Source organism: Falco biarmicus, chromosome 1 (genome assembly GCF_023638135.1).
Source record: "Falco biarmicus isolate bFalBia1 chromosome 1, bFalBia1.pri, whole genome shotgun sequence".
In the NCBI taxonomy this organism is placed as follows: Eukaryota; Metazoa; Chordata; class Aves; order Falconiformes; family Falconidae; genus Falco; species Falco biarmicus.
In genome coordinates, this window is record NC_079288.1 from 99,848,445 (window position 1) to 99,866,054 (window position 17,610).

General features: G+C 43.0%; 1 protein-coding gene across 9 annotated transcripts in view; it reads left to right on the forward strand.

Moving 5' to 3' along the window:
• Positions 1–1,266: 1,266 nt before the first annotated feature.
• Positions 1,267–17,610, forward strand: part of TBC1D1 (TBC1 domain family member 1) — a 115,471-nt gene continuing 99,127 nt past the window's right edge. For 3 of the 9 annotated variants that reach the window (XM_056351658.1, XM_056351711.1, XM_056351701.1), the window contains exons 1-3: positions 1,267–3,187; positions 3,800–4,016; positions 10,645–11,149. In XM_056351658.1, the coding sequence (XP_056207633.1) occupies positions 10,733–11,149 (417 nt within the window). In that variant the 5' untranslated portion in view covers positions 1,267–3,187; positions 3,800–4,016; positions 10,645–10,732. Of the gene's footprint in view, positions 3,188–3,799; positions 4,017–4,592; positions 4,688–5,773; positions 6,034–10,644; positions 11,150–17,610 lie in introns of those variants that run through there. The other 6 variants (XM_056351720.1, XM_056351730.1, XM_056351666.1 and 3 more) reach the window with 5 other exon arrangements.

A 17,610-nucleotide genomic window follows, 5' to 3' on the forward strand; every position in this document is an offset into this window, starting at 1 on the left:
CCTGAGCACAGGGATTCCAGCCCCTGGAACGCATGCAAGTGTTCCCTTTTTAGGGACTGGAACATAAGACCCCTGTTCTGGTTCTCCTTGTTTTCACAAATAAAACCTTCCCCCACCCACCCACCCCAAGTCATAGTTTTCTCAGGAAGCAGAGATAAGGAATGCTGTCCATTGCAGCCTGGAGACTGCTGATAACTTTCAGGGAAGGCAGGCTGAACACTCTCAGGCAGAGTAGAAAACAAACTACCTTCCTGCATGCTGGTTAAACAGACATAAAAGACAGAGTGCCCTGCTTGTTCTTCAAATAAAGCACCTAAATACTTGTCTTCAGGTAAGTGTGGATGTTGAATCATGGGAACCACACCTTGCAGACCTGCCTGATAGGTGTGAAAACGAGAAAGAGGTGACTATACGTACAAGCCCATCTTCTCCATTGCTGTATCACCTTATGTAACTCATGAGCTACATAACACTAAAATACCCTTCTACTGCAAGAATAGACCATGAAAAGCAGTTGCAGCTTTACCGCATGGCTATTCAGAAGCACTCTTTTGTCCCATGAGAGTTGTTTTTTTCCCTTGTTATCACCACTGGCACCAAAGCGTGTTCATATATAAACACACTTTGTTTCATCTCATTCAGCTTTAAACTCTTTCTTGTGCATTGTTTATAACTGTCTCTGCAAACAACTTAGTTTCCATCATAGCACTGTTCTAAGTCTGTATGACCAGCACTGAAATGAATGGTTACATACATGTACACTGCTGAAGACGGTGGAGTTTCCTCCAGATGCTCACTGTGACCTGTCTGTTTCTTCACTCTATCTCATTAGTAATACGTTGTTCTCAAATACCTTCGAAAACCGTTGACAGATCTTGTGTTTTTATTACTTGGATTTTTTATCAGTTTTAATTAAAAAGCAAAATATTCTAAAATAAAATTATCACCAAATGTTGCAAATATTATACTAAAATTTCCGTTCTTTTTGAGGCACATAGATAGTACATTTTTACCACACCTTAGCAATAAGCATTATAGAAATTGGCTGGATTGAACTGTTCCTGAATAGTTTTTCAAGGTGTTTGCCCAATACAAACACTTCATGTTTGTCTCCTATTAACTGTAAGGAAATATTTTATATCTACCTGAATGAAAAAAGAGGACTTTTCCCAACATTAGAGGAAATGGTGCTATTAAACCAATACAAGTGTAGTTCTTATCCAAGGCATTTCACTTTGCTTATAAAATACTGTATCAGAACATGAGTAATTTGACAAAAAAAACCCTGCCAGGCAAAGAATTAAAACCTATGAGCCAGAGATAACAGGAAAAATAATAGCGGGCGCCATGAATGAGTTCAAGCACAGTCTCATTTCTTTCCCAGCTATCAAAGAGGAGGAGGAAGAAAGGATTCGTAGCATTCTAGTATTGACTTCTGTTATCCAAAGATTACCCCAAGCAGCAAGAATTAGTCCTGTAGGATCCTTATCTGTTTCATTATCACCTTCTGGAGGCAACAGTGAAGCAGTAAAGAAAATCTTCTTAAGCTCATTGGTTGGTAATTGGGAATGCATGAGCCTCAGCTGAAGTGCAGGAGCTGTCTGGGTGGGGACTGCAGTTCACCATCTTCCAGAACACGATTACCAGAGGCATGCAAGTGCTTAGGGCAGCATCGGTTAAAATGAGCAAAAGAACACACTTGTCTCAGATACTGTGTTTGGTGGGTCATAACTGGAATGAGAGCATTGTCCTTAGCTGTGATGGTTTAAAAACACAAGTCAGGCATGGTTTACAGAGAGGTGGCATTCCTATTCCCAAGGAATGTAAAGGATGTCACTGAAAAAACAAGAGGCGCTCATACCTATTCCCACATCTGAAGGAGAAACAGCAAACCATGAACTAGGTACAGATTGGGAACAAGTGCTCTGAGGGAACTGCTCACACTTCGATTCATGTATCAACAATCCTATGAAAGTACACCTAGCAAGCAAAAGCCACGTAGATACAACCACCATACACTTTGCAAGGGCTGTGCTTACATACCAAACTGTGACTTGCTTTTCATAATCTAGGGCAACATTGTGCTTGCATTTGACAGCTTACTTGACTGTTTCCCTCACAGCAGAGCACATGTGCAGCAGCTGACCAAACTTCTTTGAGAAAGCTTCAATTCTACAAATGTGCTCGGGCTAAAAGTAAGTAAATCAGTGGTCTTACTGTCAAGAAGACTTGAAATCAATTGAGTGCAAAAGTGGTTTGCAGAATGGATATGCAGGGTGCCCTGATCATCTGGAAAGAGCAGAGGAGTATAATTAAGTCTCCGTTCACTCTCTGGCAACTGAACGACTAACTAGCGCCAACTCTTACAGACATTTCATATACATACACATATACGTGTGCGGCTTGTCGTGCAGGGAAGAAGTGGGAGGCAAGGTGCGAAGGTGGTTCGGGGAAGGTGAGCCCACAGCCGGCTGCCCACAGCCGGGGCTGGGCCCAGGCCCGGGGGGGAACGCGACGGCTGCAATTCCAGGTGCGGGACGTTCCAGTTCCCCGAGCGAACTTCCCGCCTTCCCGCCTCTGCTCGCCGCTTCAGCTAACCTGGCCGCCAGCCCGCGCTCGCCAGCCCAGGCGGCAATGGCTTGTATTCTGCGGGAGATGAGAGGCTGTGACAGGCGCGCAGGGGAGCGCCGCCGACATGCTCCTCCAGGGGGTCGAAACCGGCCGGGGCAGGGGGCCTCAGCTGCCCGCTGTCGCGACGTGGGCCCCCGTCTGTCGCCGGCTGCCAGCCGCTGGCCGCCCCTGGCGGGCGCCTGTCACTCCCGCCCCCGCCGGGCCGGGGACCCGCCGCCTGTTGCTATTTTTACCCGCACTGGCTGGGCAGCAGGAGGGGGGCGGCGAGCGGTAGCTGGTGGTGCACTGCCCGGCCCTCCCCCGCCTCCGCCCGTCGGCAGGTAGGGGTGGGGCGGCCCGGCCCTAAACAGGAGGCGGCGAGCAGCCCCTTTGCCCGGCCCGGCCGGTGCCCTGAGGCGCTGGTGTGGCCTCCCCGCCTCCGGCCCGGCGTCCGTCAGCGGCTCACTGCCCCGCTCCCCACAGCGGGAGGTGGGCAGGCGGCGCCTGACAGCCCGCGGGCGCTGCCCGCCGAAGGCATTTCCTTGCGGCGAGCACATCCTGCGGCGGCGAGGCGGCGGTAAGCGGCGGCGGCCGGGCACCCCCGGCCCCGGCTCCGGCTCCAGGCCTGGCGGGGGACGGCGGCGGGGGCCGCTGTGCCTCCGCTGCGGGCCGGTCGGCGGGAGCAGCGCTGGTGGGGCCGAGCTGCCTTTCGGGAGGGGAGGAAGGAGGAAGAACGGGGTTTAGCTGTGAGGAAGTGAAAGAGTTGAGGAGAGAAACGAAGCGACCCGCCGCGGGGGGCGGCTGCGGGCCGGCGGGGCTGCTCCGTGCGCCGTATGCGGCCTCCGGGTGGCGGCGGCGCGCGGCCGGCCGAGGGGAGCGGGCTGTGAGGCGGGGGCGGCTCCGGGCCGGGGCGCCGCGCCGTGCCTGTGGCGCGGGTAGGGCGCCGTGCCGCCCTCCCACCTCTCGCGGAAGGGTCGCGCCGTCGGTGGTGAGGGAGCTCCCGGGAAAGTCGCAGCACTTTCTCTGGGGACAGTATTTCTGTGGGGCGGCGGGACGGGAGCGGCCAGCTGTGGCAGGGTCTTGGGAGAGCCTGTGTCTCGTCAGGGTAACAAGACCCGCTTGACTTTAACCGCTGATGCGCCCCGGTCTGCGTTTAGCTCTTTTTTTCACTCTCGCCTGCACTTTCCAGCCATCGGTGCAGAACCGCGCGGTGTAACTCCTCCCGGGACCTGCTCCTTCTTGAAGCGACGCAGCGGCTCTTCCTGTGGGGGTGACACCGGCCTCCCCGCGGCAGCGGTTGGGTTGGACCTTACAATGCCCCACACTGGCGCAGCGTTGTTATGGCCCTTTAAATTCGCCTACTAAATTAACAAGGGAGCGATCTCTCGAAACAGCGCTCATGAGAGGTATGAAACAAATGTGGTTATTTATAGTTCAGTTCGAAAAGATTGAGACCTTTGTATGCTGTGTTGTATTTGGGAGAGAGGATAATATGGCAGATCTGCTGTCGGAGCCTTTAGCAGCGCAGGTGATAGGATTTGTGCCTGCTCTTAAGCCCAGAGAAATCAAGGAACATCGTGGGTCGAAGTTAATAAAAATACACATCTCCTGAATAGCAAATACCTGTGAGCTACCGATGAATATGATTATACTTTTAACACCTGTAAGTGCCGAAATGGAAATTTGTCACAACCTGTTTTATGGAAATGCTGAAAGTCATAGGTAATGTGCAAAAGTAGAAATGCTTGCAGGTGAGAAAAATGACAGGCTAGAAGGAATGTGAAACACATTCAGTGATACGTGGATGACTTGATGCTTTTTTTACTTTATAATTTGATTAACTGAAAAGTTGGATGTAAGTATTTTGGCTGCCGATATGCAATTGAATTAAAAGGAATGGCATTCAGAATGTAATTTACCTAGCAAGCTTTCTTTTACAAAGATTTTCTCAGTGGTAGAACAGCCCAATTTTTTTTTTTCAGGTCTGTATGGGGCTGACATAGAAGACCTCAGTCATCAGCATATTAATTTCTGTGGGCTCTATTAAGGAAATAGCAGCAAGTGTCAAGGGCAGCAAGTGAGCAATTTTCTTCATTTGATAGTTGATTATGAACTTGTATGTTTGTAATCAAGAATATAGTACCATTTTGCTGGACCATTTTTTTATTAATAGCCGATTTAATTTTCTTAACCTATTTGAGAAGTGACATAAATACTGGCTGTATTGGTAAATAATTAGGTGTGATTATTACCACAAAACCAAACTACTTGCTCAGAGTACATGGTGGAACATTATTCAGGGCCATGTCTGAAGCTGCTGACAGAATTGAAAAGTATCTTTTAGAAGTCAGCATTTAATGAATGGAAAATAAGAGTAATTTTGGAGTCAAATTGACTTCTGGACTTGCCCACAGCAAGCCATTGCTCCAGAAGGAAACAGCAGATAATAAGTAGCTATGGGATAAAAAGAATATCCTTGTAACAGAAGGGTGCATCATGATTCCAAGTGCAAGTTTAAGTTAAATTAAAACTATTTGAAAACAGAGAGCAACCTGTGGTATGATATCAAACAATCTTATTTCACAGTAGAAGCCAGGCCAAAAGTGTTGTTTGAAGCCTCAAATTAAAAAAAAAAAAAGATAAAGCTTGCAACTAGCAGCCCTATAGAATGATCTAATGGATGCTGTGTTGTGACACCAGAGCAGAGCAGAGTGTCATTTCATGTATGTTGATGGAAGCATAAAAGGACCAAGAGGTCACTCAGCAGTGACATATCATGACATACCTAACACATATTCTCATTTGTATTTTTCTATATATCCTGCTAGGTGGCTAGAGAAATCTGTTGGCATGAGTGAAGACAATGTAAGTCTTGGTCAGGGGTCAAACAGAGAGGGAGAAGTGGTGTTTAGTTTCGGCTTGCGTTCCAGAGCTTTGGCTGCAGGCCAGGGCTCCTCCTAATCCTTAAGTAGTATGATATTTCTGCTAAAATAATTGGTGGTGAAGTGCAGTCAGTACCAGTGCCCCTGATTCCATTTGCAGGGTTCAGCACTAATGCCACGCACAGAAGAGCTGAACCAGTTGTTTTTCACAAGACCTTGCTGTACAGTTGGAAGTTTTGCTTAGCTTCTTGGAGGGGAGAAGGAAAGCTGATTTACAGAAAAAAACCTTGTTGTCATATCGGCAGCCTGATGTGGAGTAACTGCACCGTTGCCTCTCATAAGAACTGCAAAGGTTGAGGAGGCTGGGGTTTTTCTGTTCAACAGCTCACAAGTCAGACTCATTTAATCATTGCTGTGTGGAAGTTCTGACTGCTTCCTTGCTTGACCCATCTTCTGAACTTGTCAGTTCTGCTGTGGATTCATGCACTCCAACTGCTACCAAACCAGGTGAAGAGCTGAAGGAAAGTGAAGGATTGCTTAGGTCAGTAGTTACCTGTGTTCTGAACAAGAGTCTGAAACTTTTGGCAGCATGTCTGTATTGAATTTAGTCCAGTTCGGAAGAAACAACAGAACAAGGATAACTCTTCAGTATTGTTGTAGTTTCTGCTTTATTTTTATTTGCGTTCTTCTGGCTTAGAACAATCTTTCTCCCTTCTTTGCCTTTTTTTCCTGTATTATTTTCAGTCCATCCCAAATCTGCCTGCTTTTCCCCTAGCTGCCAAAAGCTGTTTTCCAGTGCCCCACACTCCTAGGTTTTTAACACAACTTGTTCTTTGTACCCAACAAGATTTTTGTTCCTAACCTCAAAGCTGACCTGGCCCCATCTAACCAAATGGCACCCAGAGCCTGTGCTTTGTCCTGGTGATAAAGTCTTTGCTCTCATGAGAGTAGGTGAGGTTTGAGGAATGCTGTCTTGCATGATGCACAGATGCTTAGAGATGTACCTTCATACATGGAAGACCTGGAGTCCAGAGTGGCAGAAGTACTAACTTTTGTAGCTGTCCCCTTCATGCTGTCTGGCCATCACCCTGAATTCTCTCTGAAGGCATCCCTTTTAGTTTCTGGTCACGTAAAAAGATGAGAATACAACTTAATTTGGGAGCACAAGAGCCTGATGTGTATATACTTTTATAAAATGCAGTATCAGATTTTGCTAGATTAGGACAATCGGCATAGTGTTACATGCTTTCTAAGAGTGCTCCCCGCTTGTGAGAAGAGGCTTGATTGACCACAGTGAAAGAGCAGTTGAGGACAAAGTGCACATGTATGATCCCATGTGTCTTTCACACTAGTGAGTCTGTCTGGTGTCTCCTAGTTATAGAAGGTGGTGTTACATTTATTTGTGTGGTTTGTGTAAATATCGTATGTGCTGCAGCTTGCCTGGCTGTTCTTACGCTGATGGAGCAAGTACAGCTAAAACAAAGCAAGTTAAACAGTGGCAACATTAAGTACAGTTTGGTGAATATTAACATTTCCCAGACATAACAAAGCTGTTAGCTGGGGAGTGTCACTCAAGTTTGTGCAAAACTCAGCTGTGAGTGCAAAGGTAAAGGAGATCCTTCAGAAGATGCCAGTGGAGAGGAGAAAGAGGATCTGTCCCAGTTATGCCCATGAGCAATGGGAGAATGACTGGAGACATTCAGCCTATGTGCGAAGCAAATCCTGGCAGTCTTCTCGCAGCCCAGATTAACGGAGCTGAATGGCACTTAAAGCTGTCAAGGGAAGTTTAGGTGGAAGAAGACAGTGGGCAGCTTTACTTTTATACCTTTTCTGTTCCCTCTTGGATTAAAGGGGAAATAAGCATTCACTTTGAAGAAGCTGTTTTTGAGTTAGAGGCAGACGCTTGGGAGGAAGAGGAAGCTTGTTAAGCGTACTGTACTAATATGGATGGTAAATGGGTATGGCACTTGCACAGCCAAGTTTTTTAGATGGGATGAACTGAGTGGTGGCAACCAGAGATGGGTGAAGGTGCCAGTGTTGTGAGTGGTGTAGTCAGGGCAGACATGAATGGATTCAGAGCACAGATAATCTTTGGCCACGATGTATGCTTAATTTTATGGCTGGAAATAGGCCTGCTGAGATGAACAGTACTATTTTTAGGTCTAAATTAAGCATGTACATAATACCTCATGGTCATGAAGTAAAACCTAGTCCTTGGTGTAAACTTACAGGATGTTAATGCTGGAAGCATGCAATTGGTATAATTTCTGGTGGGATTTGCATGTAAACTAAGATAAGGATGAAATGGGGGGGAAACAAAGAAAGGATGGCTGGAAAAGGGAGATGAAACGTACAGAATGATATGGGTTAGATAAGAAGATCTTCTGATGGTACTAAACTTGTGCTCTGAGAAACTGCACTTTTAGCCACTCGTAATGTTAGGAAAAAACCCCTAGCTTTCTGACTTCTAGTTAACTGTTTTGATTTAGTATTAACTGTTTTTCTTTAGAAATAACAAATGTGGACATTGGCATATTTATGCTGTTGACTTTGCGAGGTGTTTATTTTGTTAAAATGAGATGAATGCCAAGAAGCTTTGCATTTATATTAAATACATTCCAGCAGTACATTGTTTGTTTAAATATGACAGAGTATCAATCTGGTTTTTTTACATACTGTTCAGTCCTTAGAGTTGGTATGCAAAGTACTGTATTAAATTGTGATATTTATTACTACCTGAGGCTGCAGTGCCTTGAAGGTCTGGGGTAAAAGAGCATGGTAGTGGTGGTAGTCCAAATGAAACTTACTTTCCTTGAAAAGCTGAATTAAATGGGGATGATACTGTTTATTTTTACATGCACTTCATTTAATTCTATTTTTTAAAGAAGAGTTCTGACGAAACAATTGAGAAATATGGTTAGAAAAAACGTGGTCATCATCCATGCAGTAGCTCAGTTTTCCTGTTTTCAACTAAGAATAGAGTTGTCTTAGGCTTTCTTATCCTGATATTATTAAGTATGCCACTAAATGATGAGAATACTAAAAGCTGAAAACTCAATTTTTATGCATTTTGAACTACACACCTTTGTAGTTATGAATGAATCCAGTCTTCCTTGCAGTTGGTGAGCTATTTTTCATTTTTGCAGTTAAGAAGAAAAAATTTGTAATAGTTCAGCAAAGGGACCATTTTGATTCTCTTTTGACACTGACAGATGCAAAACTATAATGGTAATTGTGTTTAGCAGTCTGTGTTGATAAGGTGTAAAAATGCTTCCCGAAGCCACTATCCTATATGATCCAATGCATTTGTATTCATCTTAAAGATGGTTGATTTCTTGTTTGTGAAGCAAAACAAAACACAAAAAAATGGAAAAAGAGCTGCAGTATAATTGAAATGTGGCATACAGATTCTGGATTTTCGTGGCCCTTTTTCCCATACCTCCCACACAGACAACACACACAGATGTTTACAAAAAGGCTTTTAAAAAAATTGTTCTGCACATCTAGAATGCTACTTATGATGTCAAATAGTGTCTTTAAAACCTGCACTATTGGATTCTTTGGCTAAATTTGGCATCCTTAGAACTGGTAGCATTGCTACAGAGTTCATTTGTCAAAAGATGGAAAAGTTTCAAAAAAGTAAATGTACCCAAATGTGGTTTCTGCAGTTCTTTTGTTTTTACAGTTTGCCGGTTACTGCAGAAACATTTTTTCCCACTCAGACATTTGCAAATTGGTTGCATTTTAAACACTTGTTCAGTTAATGAATTTCCATCTTGAAGTTTTTTTAAATCCTAGAATTTCCCTGATTTTTCAACAAGGTGAAGCACTGTTAGAAACTCAGTTTAAAAGTATTTTTACAAGGAGAAAGAAAGGACAAAGTTTAATGAAAACTCATGAGAAAAATACTGTTATTTTTGATCATGTTTGTAAATGAACAAAAGCAAGAAATACTGTGGCAACAGTAAACCTATGTCATTTATTGAATACTTGCTCAAATATAATTTAAAATGTTTCGTAAGAAGTTCTTGGGACTGCTCATGTTGTTTTTAATATGTCTTTTCATGGGAAACTCTCAGGAGGCTGAGGCTAAACAAGTGTCATGGCATTTAACCATAGGCAATTATAGGCCTGTCAGCTTCTCATCAGTCTCACACAAAATAATGTAACAGCTGAAACCAGGTTCAATTAATGAGGAGTTAAGACATGGCAGTATAACAAATGCCAATCTGTGTGTTTTCATAGACTGTATTTGCAAACCAAAATTGATAGAGAAATGAAATTACTGGATTTTATTACTATAAATACTAAAATGTAATAACAGTAGTGGTAGTAGATGCTAGGTAAAACATGGTTATAGTAACTTAGTTCCTTTTGATATTTTAAGAAATGGCAATTATACAGTATCAATGTGGCAAACATTAAATATTCCTGGCTGACTGATAGGCCTTAAAACGCAATCGTGAATTGTGAGTCTTCACCTGTGTTTTAGTGGGATGCTGTAAGGATTGTTGCTTATCTCTGCTATCTGACAAGTTTATCAGTGAACAGTTGACTGCTGCTAGCTCTTTCAGATGACAACTTCTGGGGTGTTATTTAATGAAAGAGTCTGGTTTGTAATAGCCCGTGATCACTTGGCAAACTACATGCAAGGAAGAAACTCCATGTTAGTAGCCAAATTCTTAATCATCTACCTATGAACAAGAAAGATGATCTCTTTTGTTTTCAAATGTGAAGGTGCCTCAGCAAGCACTGACTTCAATTATCATGAAGGTCAGAATAGCTCAGCTGAGTTCTTTCTGTGAATCTAGGATTGGAATAGGCCAGTGTGATCCACATGTGCCTGCCCATGAAACAGACACAGGTCAGAAAGAATGTGCGTTTTTGAATTTAGTTACTTACTGGGTGATTTAGCAGGGGTTGTAAAGCGACTTTTAAATCAGGACTGACTTTTTTCCAAGCAACATATTTAGTACTATTATGTTCGTTGGACCTGAAATCATAAGGCCTGATGTAGGGGAAATGTACTAGATGGGTCATGGTAGATGATCATTATGTCTCTTCTGATGGTAAGCTATTATGTATTTGTGTTACTGATAGTTCATTTTTGATACAGTTCCAGCACCTATATAATTATTTCTTCTCCTTTCAGAGCTCTTCAGTTCCTTAATCAACGGAACCGTCAATCCATGGAGCTGAAATATTGGTGAATTAGTCCAGGTTTCCTAAAGGACTGTAAAATGGAGCCAATAACATTCGAAGTTAAAAAGTATCAAACATCTAGTGATTTCTCTGCAAGTTTCAGTCTGCAGCTCGTTGGTTCTCTGCCAGTGCATTCCCTAACCACCATGTCAATGCTGCCTTGGATTGTGGCAGAGATCCGGATGCTCAGTACAAAGTCTTCCAAAGAAGAACCCACCGTCAGCCAAATCAGACTTTATGTTTCACCAGCAAGTCTGCGATGTGAACCAGACACAGGGAAAATCCAGCAGTGGGATCCTTTGATTTATTCAAGTTTGTTTGAATACAAACCACAGCATGTCCACAAACTGATTCACAACAGCCATGACCCAAGCTACTTTGCTTGTCTGATAAAGGACGGAGCAGCAAATCAGCAAAGTATCTGCTATGTATTTAAAGCTGATGATCAGACAAAAGTAAGTAAAAAGAAAAAAAAGATGGAAGCAAGCAATACTGGAGTTGCTTTTGTGCTGTTTGAAACCTTTCACTACAGTGTAAGATCACTAAAACTTGCCAATAAGCATCACTTTACTTGAATTTCTCAGTATGTGAAGTGATCTACAGGATCAGAGCCTGAGTTTCATTGGTTTACAGAACACTTTAATTTGGGATGTGGGCTGAAATCCTGGCCCTCAAGTCAGTGAGAGTTTTTCTGTTGATGTCACTAGTGCTAGGATTTCACCTTTAAGTCACTGTGAACTTTATCTAATCCTGCGGTCAGACCTCTCAAATTTCTGTTTTTCTGAGTTGAGACCTATGTGACTGGGAAACAGAGATACCTCCTCTTGCAGGAGGAGGAGGGGGTTTGGAGCATACCTCCAACCACAGGACACTGTGGAGACCTCTTCCTAGCTCTGTAATCCACAGAGCCTGGCAGGTAGTGTTGGAGAGTGGAAGAAAGCAACAGCGCAGTGCTGGAACTGTGATATGCAGGCTTGCTGCTGCATGGTGTGAGGCAGGAGTTGGGTGTGCACGTCTCACACTGTGGGTGAGATATGGCGCAGTCTGCAGTTCCTAGGAGCAGGTTGTGTCCTTGCTGAAAAGGTGGATTAAAAATAGTTGCGCTCTTCTTTTGTTTGAGAATAATGTGAGGCAATAACTTGTGAATGAGTAAGGTGAGTAGGATTTGGCACAAAGCTATTGTGATCTACTGGGGACAAAACAGTGACATATCTTTCACCTCTTGAGTGTAGACTCCAGTTACAATGCTGGAAAACAGCATCCTGCTACATGCTGCTTGCCTGACTCATGGGAGATGTCCTGCTTAACCACCTTGGAAGTATTATGTGAATATACACAGCACATGGGATTTATGCCAACCTGCCCAATAGCAAAACATTGTGTAGTTCCAAATCCATGGTCCCAAGCTTAGAGCTCAAAACATATGGAAACAGCTTTAGTTAAATCCCCCCAGATAAGAAGGCAGTTCCGGTAAATTAGAAGGCAAATATGTTGTAAATCATAAGCATTCAAGTGAGAAATGCTGTCAAGTTAAAATGTCAAATGTATGTGAGGCAGCAGGAATAATGAGCAGATGTTTCAGAACTTGGCATTGGATAGAAGTTAGTAAATGCATTTTGCAGTTTGCTTATGTGTTTATTTTTGCCTGTTATTTTTATGGGAATATAGTGAGTACACAGCACTGATCACCTCCAGTCATTTTCTTTTGCAACAGAGGATTGAAGCACTTCCTTTGTGTTTGATCAAATTCCTAGACATCTTTGAAATGAAAAAGAAGGAAGTAAGTCTTGAGTTAAATTTGTAGCTGTCTACATGTTTTTGGAGACATCACCCAGAATTTTTTGATACCTATTTTAACTGCTTAGCCCCAGATTTACACAGCTATCTGTCATTTCAAAAACTACCCTCTACCTGGTCTCTTAATTTGCCCTGATTGCAAAGATGATTTCTCTTGACGTTTTTGCAGGCTAGGTTCTTAATTTGGAGGTAGACATTCCATTTGTGGAACTATGTTTCAACAAATCTTACCTTCTGAAGTGAAGCCCTGCTCATTTTACTTAAATTCAGTGAAATTTCCGATTAATCTACCTTTTAAGTAAGTCCCTTATGCTTTATAGGGTGTTGTTACTCTGCTCTGAATATTGTCACATAACTCCTTTTAGCTAATTGCTGCTTGTGTATTTATCAAGAGTGAACTAATGCTACCTGTTTTGCAGATACCCAACTTGAAAGCATAGGAGTGTACTGTATACTTTTGTTACAAGTTGAGGGAGCTGTCTGTTAAAAGCAAGTGAGTTGAGATGAAGAATTTTAGCACTATGTTGCTTCATCGTATGTTCAGCTTCAGAAGAAAAACATTTTAGAAATTGGACCTTTGCAGCCTGTGTGACTCAGACTCCTGTGCTGGCAGTCTTGCTCCTGAAGGCTCTTTTTTATCTATTTGCTTCAGCTCTGTAAGAGGGACACAGTAGTCCAGATAGGTTTAGTCACAGTCTATGTGTTCATAATAACTCTTCACCCAGCCATCTTGGACATCCTGACTTCTGTGGTAATTGCACTTCATCTATTTAAAAAACAAAACAAAACAAACAACAAAACAACTGGTTACTAATTACAATAATATTGTCAATTGCAAGAGCCACAGTACTTTGTATCTGCATGGATAAGGATAAATCTGTAGTAGAGATTTGACAAAGAGTTCTCAGGTTAGGTCAGGTCTGACTGAGGATATGAAGTAGAAGGTACTTTGTAGGTATGCAAATAAGTCCCCACTTTAGGATAAATAAATAAAAAAAAGAGGGCAGAAGGATGTTTGTGGGGGAAGTAGAGTAGGAAGGTTAGTATGTTAAGATGAAAGCAGGTGAGCAGAAGACTAAACAGTCAGTAAAGGCCTTTGAAGAGGAGGACAAGAAACTTGAACTTCATGCAGACAGAGGAATAGCAGTGGAAGTGGTAGAAAGTGCAGAAAACCAGAAATGGTCAGGTCAGGCTTTTAGCTCAGCTTTGCAGATAGACTGCAGTCCATTAGCTGTAGTTGTGCTCCTTTATATTTACAAATTGAGCAACGACATACTTGATTAGTGAGAGATTATTTTACTGTTTAATACAAAAGCATTTTTTAACGCTAAAATCTAGAAGTGATGGGGGTGTGGGAACACATGAATGTTTTTCCTGCATATGAATACAGGGCTTTTAAATTCATTGTTGCTCCATTACCAGAATATCCACTTTAGAGAAGAAATCAGTAAACAGGTAATTAATACTAAATAATATCAGGATTGTTTGCAAGGAACTATTTGTTCTGCTTCTCTTTAGAAGTGAAAGAAAAGGCAGTGCCCTATCATGGGTCTTTGTCTTCACTCTGTAGGTTCTTGTGTATTTATTTCCATTGGGTCGTCATGGCGGTACACAGCTCACTTCCCCTACTGGTATAGCAGTAAGTAGAGAAGGATGAGAGAAGCTTTCGTGGCAAACTGCTCCTTGGCATGTTACTTGAAAACAAGCACATGCATATAGAGATCATTCCACTCCACTTAGTACTAAAAGGGTGGGTTTACACAGCCTAGGGAGAGCTTCTCTTATGGATTAGATTTCCCTTTCTAAGCAGAGCTGTTGGCTGTGGGATCTGTAGCCTTCCATCCTTCTTCGTGTTTAACCTCAATAAGTTTCCACTAATTACAGATAGTGGACTTGCTTATCCCTTCACCCTCATTCTATGGAGGTTCTGATGGGGCCTTATGGTTGGTTAATTTCTGCCTGAGGGTGGGACTGAAGCATTAATGCGTATCCCTTGTAGGTGCTCAGGAATGGAGCTAGATTTAATTATATTTCCTGCAGGGGGCTTATGAAGACTACTGATAGGTCATAGATGGGAATTATGCATACTGTGTTGAGTAATGAAGGTAGAAGCTGAGGAAAAATTAACTGTCCAGTTAATCTGTGCTTGCAGGTTAGGACCTTCATCATAAGACCACAGCCTTGTTGAACAGCTTGGCCAGAGTGCTTGGGTAGAGTACAAATGCAATGGCTTCAATGAAAACATACATGCTATCAGCGTGCGTATCTTCCCAGCAGTGTCTGATCTGATGCTTGCTTATGTTCTACAGAAATGTGATGCTATTGACATCGTTGTTGTTGAAAACTTACTGTAATTTTTGTAATACACTTGAGATGTGGTAGTTAGAAAGTGTTTGGAATTGTGGGTGAGGTGTGCTGTTTCCTTCATGAGCTCGTTTTCCACAAGCACAGCACCCCTTTCCTTCTGTAAGACCCCTTGCTTTAGCTTGTCGTTCACTGAGGAACAAAAGAGAGAGATAATGAGAAGCTAATCGTGCACTGTCATGTGATACCTCTCTCCAGCAGATACAAAATAGCCAAAACATTACAGAGGAAGAGTAATTTCTGTTCTTATTTTCAGTTTGGAACAGTAATTCCACATGCCATTATGTTGATCTTTCTTTAGTGTACCAAATGATTATTTTTTTTTTACTTAAATATGTTTAATCTTATTTGATGGATGTTTTGGCTGGCAAATGGAATACTGGTCACTAGTTTATCTGATAATGCCCTGGGCTAGTTTAGAAATAAGGCAAGTTAAGGTTGTCCTGTCCTTTCTTATACTTTTATATTTATTGTAAATAAAGAATAACAGTTCAAAAGTTACTGGTTTCACAGAAGTCTGAGTCAAAAGAGGGCATTCAGTACCTTAGCCTTTTCCACATCCTATGCTCCATTCAGCAGTAGGCCCCTATTTTCCCTAGTTTTCCTGTTGTCACCTATGTAGTTTAGAAGCCCTTCTTGTTGCCTTTGACATCCCTTGCCAGATTTGACTTCAAGTGGTCTTTGGATTTCCTAATCATGTCTCTGCAATGCTCAGTGTGTATATGTTCCTCTCAAGTTACCTGTCCCTGCTTCCATCCTCTGTATTCTCCCTTTTTATGTTTGAATTTTGTTAGGAGCTCTTCATTCATCCATGCAGGCATATTTTTCTTGTTCATTTGGGTGGACTGCTCTTGAGCTTGAAGGAGGTGGTCTTTGAATAGCAACAAGCTTTCTTGGATGCTCTTCCCTCCAGGGCCTTTATTCCATGGTGCTTTTTCAAGTAGACCCGTGAAGAGGCCAAAATCTGCTTTTCTGAAGCCCAGGGTTGTGATCGTGTGTTTTGCCCTGCTTTTCAGTATTCTGCACTCCACCATCTCATGGTCACTGCAGCCAAGACTGCCTTTGACCTGCATATTGCACAACAGTCAGAGTTGGAAGGGACCTCTGGAGGCTATCTAGTCCAATGCCCCTGCTAAAGCAGGTTCATCTAGATCAGGTCTCAGAGTTGCGTCCAGGTGGGTTTTGAATGTCTCCAGTGAAGGAGACTCCACAACCTCTGGGCAGCCTGTTCCAGCGTTCTCTCACCCTCAAAGCATAGAAGTTTTTCCTCATATTCAGATGGAACTTCCTGTGCTGCAGTTTGTGCCCGTTGCCCCTTGTCCTGTCGCTGGGCACCACTGAAAAGAGCCTGGCCCCAGCCTCTTGACACATTCCCCCTTAAGATATTTGTATGCATTGATAAGATCCCCTCCTCAGTCTTTTCTTCTCCAGGCTAAACAGTCCCAGATCTCTCAGCCTTTCATCACAAGGGAGATGTTCCATCATCTATGTAGCCCTCTGCTGGACCCTCCCCAGTGGTTCATCTCCAACAAACTTCCATGCTGGTAAACATCAGGTCCAGCAGAGCACCTCTCCTCATCACCTCCTCTGTCACTTGGGTCAGCAAGTTGTCATTGATGCTAGATTGATTATGCCCTGCTGTGTTCTTCCTCCAGCAGATACCTGAGTAGCTGAAGTCCCCCATCAGGACCAGAGTCTGCAAATGTGAAGCTATTTCTTGTAAACTGCCTCATCCACCTGTTCTTCCTGGTCACAGGGTGAAATAAATTCCTATATGCAGAGCAGAAGTCAGCAGCACTGTCACCTTTTTTTTAGTGAAGCAGGTGCTCAAGAGTGTTTGAAAGTTTCTCCTTTTTTCTTTCTGTGATAGGAACTGATGGTTTAGGGGATTTGAGGGACAGCCTGGAAACTTGAGCCTGATGTCTTATAAGGAGAAATACTTCTGTGACATTATCAATGATTGATGCAGAGCTAGAGTATGAAGAAATGTAAAAATTTCAGTTCTGATTTTGTAAGGGTTAAATTGAGTTGGGGTGGTGTTGGTCGTGGGTTTTTTTCCTTCTTCATTCTTCCCAAGAGTCTGGACACAAATTGTCATAACAGCCTGTAATATATGCTTGTGTTTATCAGAGCTGTTAATGCTCTAATAGCAAAACACTGGATGGAACTGTTCTTTTCTATTTTATAGAGAAGTGTTGCTCATGATTTAAGCAGGATCAGAGCTGCACGAGTCTGGTTGCTTCTTCTGAATCTTCATTCTGTAGCATCATAAATCAAGGACAGCTTTTGGCCCAGGAGCTGGGCTTCTGACAGCTGCAGGAATGTTACCATGAGAGTTGCCGTGCCTGTAGTGTTGCAGCAGACTAGGTCAGCTGCTTGAGACCTGAGCCTGTTCATTGACTTTACTTATGCCAGATCCGCCCCATAGCAGACACAGGTAAGTCCCATCTCCTTGGGCTAAGGCACTTTTTAAAATGTAGCGCTTGCCCTGTTACTGAGCTGCTTGGTTACAGCAGTGATCTTTCCTTTTGTCAGAGGTCTTGAGATTTTTGGTCCACCAATTGCTTAAACAGTTACTAAGTTTTTAAACAACCTTCACCTACTTTTATGGGTTATAATAGCTTATGCACTTAAGTAGATCATGCTGTATTACCTGGAATGCAGTACTCTCTGTTGCTTGTGACCTGATTATGTGCTGGAGAAGCTGGTTTCAGATAATCAACACTTAGCTCTCTGAGACTGCACAGAGCTGATG